A 10,086-nucleotide genomic window follows, 5' to 3' on the forward strand; every position below is an offset into this window, starting at 1 on the left:
TGCTCTTTTCCTCCCCAGATCAGCTTTTCACTTTGGATTTCAAAACCGGCTGGGCGTGGAGGGTGGGCTCTGCAGACCAGTTACCCCTGTGGACAAGCCTAGGGTGCGGGTGGTGAAATGCTAGCCCTCGCTGGGACGCCTGCCTGCTGAGGTCCTTTGCATCCAAAGGTTCTGCAGGACTCTTAAAGGAGGAGCCATTAGGGGCAGTTCTCCGAGGCTTTAAAAGCTAATGGCTTAGGATATTCCAGGAAGCCAACCTTAACTGCCGATGACTTTAAACCTTTCCCAGCCCCGCTCTGTCTTGGCACCTTGTGAGAGTTTGCACGCGCTTGGTGGTGGCAAAGACTCCCTGGGTACGGTGCCTGTTGCTCCTTCCATGCCCTTGGCTGTGAGGGTTTTGCCTGGGACAAGCAGGATTAGCAGGTGGGGTCAGGCTCCACGGGCCTTTAGCACTAAGAGATTAGTGTGGGGTTTATGGCACGCAACACCTTTCAAATGCTGCAAGGCCCCTAGTGGGCAATCCTGAACGCTTGCCTGTTCTCCTGTCTAGAAATGGCCGAGCATCACAATGCCCAGGAAATCCTCAAGATTGCGAGAGACCTCGTCTACAAAGTGCAAACGCTGATAGAGAACAAGTGACGGCGGATGCGGAGAGAACGGTCACGGAGCTGCCATGGGCCTGTGCAGACTGTGCGATGAAGCTGTTCTTTGCACACACTTCAAACAGCGTTTTAATTGCATCTTCCATGTAACGTATAAGTATTCCAGAGGTCTGTAAGAGAGACATTTAAAGCCGATTTCCCCTGGAGATGAGGTTGGTTTGATCGTCCTTGCTGCTCTCACTTTGTATTTTGAGGCACAAATCTTTTTTCATTGTGCCCTTTCTTAGGCTCTAGAAGTGTCCATCTCTGTGTGTGAGCTATTGAGGGGATTTTGTTTGTGGGAGGCTTTGTATTTATTGACCTCATACCTCTGTAATGCCCTGGGAATCAGTTGCGTTCACCCAAAATCTCCTGCACATTCAGAGTTGAGGCCTGTTGAAGCAGACTTCTGCAAGTGCACACACAGCCCTTAGTAAAGCAAATGCCATAGACTGGGCACGGAGGATACAAGAAGAGAGGCACTGGCTCCCACCTGTTAGAGCATATTTTGGCCGTAGAAGTACAAAGGCCCATGTATTTAAAGGCAGCATTTAAAGGTGGATCAGGTTAGAAGTCCAAGAGCTGAGATCACGCTCCACATGCTACCTCCCTTAGGACCGGAAAGAAAACCCCACCTGAATAATAGGCAGACCCTGATGTCAACTCAGCCACAACTCTTGGATCAGTGAACGCCTGAACCAGGGTGCAGCCCCCGTACCTGCTAGGGTGAGCTTGAAGACAAAGCCCAGTGTCAAGTCAGTCTCTGAAACAACCTTCATGCCATCAGGGACCTCAGTCAAACACTTAACTCTACCAAGGACAAGCTACACGTTGATCCACAGCAGCTCCCAGCAGTATGGCGTTATCTAGGCCTGGGAGTGTTGGGTGATCTTAGACCAGAGACTCTCCTGCATGCTGATGGCATCCCATTAAATTCAGTGGGACAAGGAAAAGTTTAGCAATAGCAGAAGAGGTTTGCAGGGGGGGGCGGTGCTTTAGTGTGTCCAAACTCGCACCCCAGAGGCACTAGCTTCTTTCCCCCATTTCTCAGAGATGAAAGCAGTGGCTGTTAGGGTGTCTTCCTTTGTTAGTCCCCCTAGGAAGTGCCTTGGATTTGATTTTCATCTGGCTATGGGCAGTTTCCAGAGTAGCCAAATCTCTCTTGTGCCAGCCTTCACTTCATTGCATTTGACCCCAAACTTCCCTTAGTTGTTAGCAGGTCTTACAGAGGCTCTGCTCCCCTCGGTTTCCTGGTTGTAGTGGTGACACCACACTTGCTCTTTCAGGAGCAAATACCAGCAGCTGCTAGGGGGTACAGCAGTTTTACCACCAGAGGAGCTGTCCCAGGTCTCGAGTTGGACAGTAGCTGTATTTCAGGCTGTTAAACATCTACGTGATAGCACTGTCACCATGTACACTAGATGACATGCATAGACCCCAGATGGACTACAAGAAGGATTCAAGTAGGCCGGTTAAAGAATGAGTAATGCGGACAGCAGCAGACACAGATACTTTTAGCAAAAGTTCAGGTACCCACGATTTAGGTGCACACATCATTCAGGCACTCGTGGAGAGAAAACAAAACAAAAAAAATCACGGCCATGCCATTGTGTCCCATTGTGGAAGGTGGCCGAGGCTTTTTGGAGTTTAATTAAGTTTGCTTCTGAACCAGAAGTCGTAGCCCGAAAGATCACATGAAGCTTGGAGCCGAACTTTGTGGCCCAGTTTTTATACCCTTCTGTTACCTTTTCAGAGGAGGATGTTGAAAAGCTCAGTGTGGGCCAGCGGGGGCTGGCCCTGTGCCAGGGCGAACACTGAGCGCTCGGGAAACTCCTCCAGGAAGAACGAATCCAACTTAAATGACCTTTCACAGGCTGTTTCCTAGGAGAGGAGCAACAGTGCGCTCTGACATGCCTGCAAGTGTTTTCAGCTGCGGGATTAACGGGACCAGAGTTTGCTCGCTTGGTAGCGCTACACGGTGGAGTGTATCTGCTCTTCGCTTACTTTGGCCACACAGTACAAGTCGCTTGGGTTTGGCGTCATTCTCAAACAGGCTAAAAATCCACGAGCGATTGAGTGTGAAGCCCGTCACCCCCCGTTAGCTCATGCAGAGACAGACTGTGTGTTGCCGAAGGATGAACCGGTCCCTGCACTGGTTCCTCCAAGCTACAGTTTTACCATCACAAGTGGGGGGGGGGGTGACGACAAAAGCATCACGTGTAGGACAAACTTTTCCCACCAGAAGTGTATCATTCCCTGGTGCTAAGTTATACAGCAAGACAGGCCGAGGCCTTTAGTCCCCGTTCTGTTTTGTTTCTGTCTTTTGAAAACTAGGAGAGAGGCTTAGGTACAAAGCTGAAGTTTGGCAAGCCTGCAGCAGGCTCCAGCCTCAGAAGGACCGGAGGACACAGCTTTGAAAGCGAGGCATGTTCAGTTCACAGGACCATAGGGCTGGAAGGCTTCTCAAAGGGTCTTTAGCTCTATCCCCCAGAGAGAGGCAGGTCCCACATCAGAGCGCACACAGTACCAGGAAGTGCTGGCTTTGCAAGTTGGTTTGTCCTTCTTGCTAGTCTTCATCCACCCTTTTAAAGGTGAACCTGTGGTACTTGTATTAGCTACTTGGTCCCCGTAAGGCCCTGTCTGCCAGGGCCAATATGCTCGGGTTCACAGAGCCGGTAACCAGAACAGACTTTGCTGCAATAAGTGAGGAAGGAAAGTGGAAAGGAAATGTGGAAACTGCAAAGCTCTTCTGCATTGCTGAACCACAGGGGAGGGGATGCTCTGTGTGTTTTGAAACGTCTTTGCAGTGCTCTGTTTCAGGATGGGCTGCTTCTGTCCTTCAGGCCTAACATGCGCAGAGATTGCCCCTACCTGGGCTGCTCTGTCACATGCCTGGGGGGAAATCTGACAGCAAGAGTGTCCACCCACTCGAACTGTCCCAGTTTGACACACACCAGTGCAGCCGTCACCCACCACAGTCTCCTTTGCACAGGTGGGTGCGCGTGTTTGGAAAGGCAAGATGTACTCTTACATAGCAGCAAGGTAGTAAGAGACAAGAAAGCCCCTGGCTGGCTCTTTCTGGCCGTTCCTCTTTCTCCAAAGTGTCTGGAACTAGCACTGAGAGGGGCTGCGTAGAAACGTGTGCATGGGGCAGATGCAGCACGGCTCACTCAGCTTTCCCCTGGCTCGCTGCCCCAGTCTTTCCTCCCCTCGCCCCATGTGCCAATACTGGTGGGGAAAGTAGAGTTTTATTATCATCATCATCGCTACTGGCAACAGTTGCTGGGAAGAAAGTTCCTTTGCAAGGCCAGTCCCCCTCCCTCCCAGGCGTAGCCTCACTGCCTGCTGTGGGATTACTGACCCGAGTCAGGCGAGCTGGATTTGGGCCTGGAAAGTGTTTAGACTCTGCAGCTGCAGCGCAAGTCTCCGTAGTGCTCGAAGCAGTGAGTTAAGCAGGCCAAAGTCTCAAACCACGAGCTGCCCTGGGAAGATGCAGATGGATGTGGGAAAGGACGTGCAAATCTATGCTCTTGGGGGAAGGCTGCATCCTTGAATTTCAAGGCTGCCTCGTAGCATTACTGTCACATCCGTCCTGCCTGTGCGCGCAGGCTGGCACACCTCATTCAGGAATTTGCTAGATCTAGGGAGACATTTATTCCACGGTCCTCACGGCAGCAGCCAAATGCCTTCAGAGCTGAGCCTTGCAGGTACAGGACAAAAGCAGCAGTGTTGAAGAGGCACCGGCCAGTTCAGACCTCTGCAGAAAGGGGCGGCGTTGGACTGGGAGGGAGAAAACCCTAAGCCAACAGTTGGCTGCCAAAATCCCAACAGTGGAGGGTGCCCGAGAAGCTCCGCTTCGTAGCCATTTGGGCGCGCTCACACTTCAGACCAAACAAACCCACATGCGCATTGCTGGCATGCGAGCAGTTTCGACGCATCATTATTTATAGTTGTGTGTCCAGTTGTTTTCTAGACCAGTGCATGGTGGCTGGAGGGTCTCGTTCAAAAAGCTGCCGTTTGTGTGTCCGTTCGCTCGTTCAGGAGGTGAAACGCTCCCGCCCTCTGCCAGACCCCGACCGAGGAATCCACGTAAAAACCAAAAGCGGCGGCACCGTTTTGTTTGGAGTGCGCGATACGGCTCTTTACTATGTAAAAACAACTCTCTGCAAACTTGGTGGTATCTGGTATTATAACATTCTGCATTACCTGTATTTTATGAATATTGTGCATTGCCTTATTTATTTTTGCCAGGAGCAGACTATTTTCTCTTTATTGCTCAGAATTATTTATCTTTCAATGCAACGTATGAATAAACACGTACTGTCACGGCCGTCTGCGAGAGCTGGACGCAGTCTGTTCCCCTCTCCCCATTCATCTCGCAAGCTGAGCAGAGAGCAGCTAACCTTATGCCTCTGTATGAAGAGAGCGCACGAGAGGCAATTAAGTTTCCACGCATAATCCACACCGGCCGTTGTGCTGTGCCGCCGGTTTCAGAATAAGTAGGTCACCGCCAAATTGATTTGGAAGGTTCCCCGAATAGCTGATGGTAAATGCACAGGGGATGAAGCTTCCCGACACAAGGCGCATGCGTCTGCCCCCCAGCCAGGCAGATCTCGGTGCTGCGCAGGGGGGAGCAGCGCGCAGGCTTCTTGCAGTGGGAGAGGGAACAGCTTTAGGGCCAGACTGCAGGAGCTGGCGGGTCAGCAAAACGACTGAGCTCAGGAGACCTGCCCTTTCCCCTGCACCTCTTCCCTTTACTCTCTGGTGTTAGTCCAGCGAGCTGTCAAGTCTCTTACCGGCTCGCTTCTCCCACTATGCGAGGGAGGGGTCGGGGTTCGGGTTTGCTGTCCAGGCTGCCTGTTTGTTTCTGGGTACGGGCTTTGCCGAGGCTGTGCTGCCATGTTTTTGGCAGGATAACTCAGTCGTGCTTGCACACATGGAGCAAGGACTGCAAGAGGTGCCTGAAATGGCTTACAGGCAGCTGCAAGCATCCCCACAGGATAGTTCCCGCTAGTCATTCATTCAGTCTTAATAGCAGGGGAAATATAAACTCCATGGCTACGTGCACAGAGGGAGGATTTCGGTTGTCTCGCTGCTGCGGCTCCCATTTGACTTGATCCCTCTGTCACGAAGTTTCCCTTTTCTCCGCTTTCAAAAAGTTGAAAGCCAGGAGGAACTCCAGGCTCGCCCAGCCCGGTACCCTGCCTCGACTGCCACGTTTTGCTCACTTACCTCTGTCTGAAAGCCAAAGATTTTTGCTAGCCTGGAGAAGCATTTCAGCTCTCAGATTAACTGGGGGCCCAAGGAAAAGAACAGCTACAGCCTCGTTGCTGAAGGCCCTGCAATAGCTGGGAGTTGATTACCTGAGAAATGATCCATGCCCTTTGCTACAGGGGAAGGGGAAAAGGCTCCTGACCTGGGAGAAAACACTTCCCCAGCGTAACAACCAGCGAGCAGCGTGGCCACAGACACCTGGGCCTGGTCCACCTCAGCCATCCCCAAACCCAGATGCCTTGAGGCAGACAATCAAGAGCTTCCCCATAGCAGGTCGGGTACAAGCGCTGGCAGTGCCGCAGTTTGCATGCCTCAGGTCCACGTGAAGCACAGCGTTGTGCAGAACCTGGACTTGGCTGTTGCAGGAGTAAGAGGTTCAAGGTCTTGCCATACCGCTTCTCTGAGCAGCGCCGCAGGCTGGTCGAGGCCCGTATTACTGACAAACAGCTCAAGTCACCAGGGTCACTTTTATTAGTGTTTGAGGCCTCTGTTGACCTCATGCCTCCTCCAGCCTGGAAGAAGAAACTAATCCTGGTTGTATTTCTAGTTCCCGTTTGCATCTCTACAGATTGTTCTGCAAGCTCTGCTGCAAAACAAGCTCATTAGCCTCTAGCAGTTGACCTTGCTCCCACAAGCTAGTCCAGCCTTCACACGTCATTTATGGCCAGATAGGACAGCACCCCATTGGGCTGCTGTCCCACCACGTTTCAGAAATGTTTCCTACATCAAAGATTTTCCTAGGCAATACTGGACCAACTGCACGGTGCGGGTGAAGTCAGACAAGTGTTTGAATGCAAGGCATCCTTCATTCTCCATTAGGTCGAATGGCATGCATTCGAAAGCTTGGCTAACTTCATCCCAAACATCACCCACAAAAATCCTGGTGCCTCACATAGTTCCTGAACCATCACAGCTACAACGTCACTCCAATACCATCTCCTACAACAAGGTGCTTCTTCATTCCTGGGTACCACAGGTCACCGTGACACGTCTTGTAGGTCCCGGACACCTGCTCTGGGCCGCCCTGTAATGCTCAGTGGGCAGCTCCAGCACAGACAGAAAAGACAAAAAATCACCAGGGATTTCCGGACTCTCACGCAGGAGCTACGCTGTGTCTGACCTTGGTGCTCCCCAGCCCTCGTTTCCCTACCCCTCCAGCAACATGCTCATGGCACCACTTCGAAGTAAGCCATGAGCTTTCCCAACCAGTCTGCAAAGCCCAGTAAATTTAACTGCCTGTTTTAATGCCATTTACCCCAGGGAAGAGCGAGATTTGCACGGTGAGGCAACTGCTTTTATTAGACCGACTTGCGCAGTCGGGAGGCGAGGCGCCGGGCTCCCAACCATCAGCCACCCTTCCCCAGGGCTGGGAAAGCAGCAGGCTCGGGCGACGCCAAGCACTGGTTAAAAATCATCCCTTGAGCTTAACCGAGTTTATGTTACCGAATTCCCCGCACACACAGTCGAGGTGGTTTTCACCCGTGGAGCAGAGTGCGCGTTTCCTGCCTGGTACTGTGAAGTGCCCCCCTAGCCAGCCCGACTCTGAACATGCCACTGACAGCGCAGGGAGCTGTGCATGGTGGCCTGTTTTCCGTTTCCAAGACCCGATTCACAGCTACTGCCGCAGGTGTCATCCTGGACAGCTGTCGTGGTCCGCAGAGATCTGCTACCCCCGCGTATGGTAGCAACCCGCAGTAGTTCACCATTTCTCGCTCGGCCCTGCCAGCCCACCTCCGAACCACACGTTGTACATCGATCCCCTGCCGCGTCGCAGCTGGGACTTTGCAAACCTCCACAACGGGAGTAAGAATCGAAGCGAGGCTTCCCCGGTCTCGCCGGAAGTGCTGCCCCGGGGCAAGGCTGCAAGGGCCGACTCGGGCCGGGGCTGTACGCCTAGCTGTGCCCCCTGCCTGATCTGTGGCTAGTCGCTTCACTGCCCCGTGCCTCAGTTTCCCCTTTGCAAAATGGTGATAATACTTGGAAAGTTCTTGAAGATCTAATGATAGGCACAAGGTAGGAGCTGCGGAGCATTATCCCAGGCTCCACCGCTAGGTGATGCCCTCAAATCAAACAAAGGCTCGGAGAGGAGCTACCAGCAAAAACGATTACCCTTTCCTAGAATGCAAACGATTAGAATTGATTTTTCATCTTTAGGCCAAATAATATTCTGTTGTTCCTCCTGTCTCTGTCTTTACCATAATGCAGCCCTAGGTATCAAAGCGCTTAGGCTGGGGCACTTATTTTTAAGTGAGATCTACCCACCCAATTGCACAAAACCAAGAACTTTAGATACAAAGCCTGGCACACAACAGGCCTCAAGTCACACGTAAGAGCCTTCAAAAGCTTCTCTTTTTCCCCCATTTTTTGTTCAGATAAGCTAAAAGGCTGCAGGCAATGTTAGACTAGATGTGCATTATGCAACTAGAGACAACCACAGTTTTGTTGGGGACAGCATCCTTAAAAACAAAAAGAAAAAAAGAAATAGGAAGGCATCTGTGGCCTAAGAGGTAAGAAGACTGCAGTAGTAATATCGACACGTGTTATTTCTGAAGCATTTGTGCCTTAGCAATCCTGCTTCCACCACTGGGGCACAGCAGAAATCAGTTCTAGGCAGGCCTAGAAACAAGACTCTCCATCACTCACTCAGGCTTTTAGCCAAACCCCAGCCACCCAGGAATACAACATTAGGCTTTGGTCTTCCCATACGAGACAATAATTCTACCATCTCACTTAACAAGCCCATGCCTTTTCGCAGCACCGTCATCAGGATGGCACAAGACTCGCTTCAAACTGCATTTTCCCTAAAGCCCGTCCTACAGGAGAGTCCCTGCCTGCCACCGTGGCCTCTACCAGGGCCTACCGTGCAGCACTTAGAGGTGGGTAAAAAGCAAAGGTGTTTTCTAAAAGAAGCTCTCCAAGTGCTCTGCGGTCGGTCACCTGTCATGGCATCGAGTTTCCTGCATGATCTTAATGTAATAAGAAAACCAGCGATCACCAGCTCGGCATCCGCACAAGCCACGTGGCTCCTGGCATCCAACACTGTTCAGCTGGCTACATTAGAAGAGGGACAGCATTTAGTCTGCTTGCTTTCCCTCCTACGCATACCACAGAAAGTTCATCTGCGCTCACGGAGCTTGTGCCCACATCGTGCAGTCCGGGGAGGGAAGGCAGCAGTTTGGAGAGGAGAGCGATTAGGCTGCAATTTATTTGATGAGCAACATTATTGGTGTCGAGAGCACTGGGCATAGCTACTGGTGGGAGCATATATTGGCCTACCTTGCTTATGAAACAGCATTGCATTAACTAAATCCAGTCCCAGCAACATCCTGGGCTAACAAGGGGGTGGAAAACAGTAAGTATTATCACCATTATCTCCTACCTTGGGGGTCTTCCAGGAGGAGGCTGGATAGATATTTGGCTGGGGTGTTATGACCCCAGCACTCGTTCCTGCCTGGGCCAGGGGCTCGGACCCGATGACCTGTTTAGGTCCCTTCTGACCCTAAGCACCATGATACTATGACAGGGCAACCACGGCTCAGCCAACGGCCTTTGGTTGAGATGGGAAAACACGCGGGGTAGAGGGAACTGCTGTAGCAGCTCAAGTGTCAGGCGCGAAGGCAGGGCCGGAAGGGGCATCCGGGGACGGCCGATGCTGCGGGATCCCGGTAAATGCGAAGCTGAGCCGTCTCCCCCGGCCGGGTGAATAACTCGGTGCGCTGGCAGAAACGTAACACCCGGCCACCCGCTCACATGACCCTTCCCCTCCTCCCACGAGAGGGATCTGGGAATGCTGCTCCCGCCTCCGATTCCCACAAACTTGAACAAAATCCAGATGGAAATTGGAGCTGGACGCCTCCCGCTCGAGTCCATCCAGAGAAGACAAAGCAGGCCTCCTCGGGGGAAGCTCAAACATGGATCCGGATGCTACTGCTCCAGCCTCACCCCCCACCTGCTCCCGGAGGGGAAGCCGCCAGCTTCGTTGTACTGCAGAAGCGAGTCCCGGGCACTGGGGCGTCGGGAGCTTTTAGCCAAACCCCAGCCACCCAGGAATACAACATTAGGCTTTGGTCTTCCCATACGAGACAATAATTCTACCATCTCACTTAACAAGCCCATGCCTTTTCGCAGCACCGTCATCAGGATGGCACAAGACTCGCTTCAAACTGCATTT

General features: G+C 52.2%; 1 protein-coding gene across 1 annotated transcript in view; it reads left to right on the forward strand.

Moving 5' to 3' along the window:
• SGSM2 (small G protein signaling modulator 2) overlaps positions 1 to 2,836 on the forward strand; it is a 101,610-nt gene extending 98,774 nt beyond the window's left edge. Inside the window, exon 24 of the mRNA XM_025210700.1 lies at positions 551 to 2,836. Coding sequence (XP_025066485.1) covers positions 551 to 639 — 89 coding nt within the window. The 3' untranslated portion in view covers positions 640 to 2,836. The remainder of the gene's footprint in view (positions 1 to 550) is intronic.
• Positions 2,837 to 10,086: the final 7,250 nt, after the last annotated feature.

The sequence above is a fragment of the Alligator sinensis genome, unplaced genomic scaffold (genome assembly GCF_000455745.1).
Source record: "Alligator sinensis unplaced genomic scaffold, ASM45574v1 scaffold118_1, whole genome shotgun sequence".
Taxonomy (NCBI): Eukaryota; Metazoa; Chordata; order Crocodylia; family Alligatoridae; genus Alligator; species Alligator sinensis.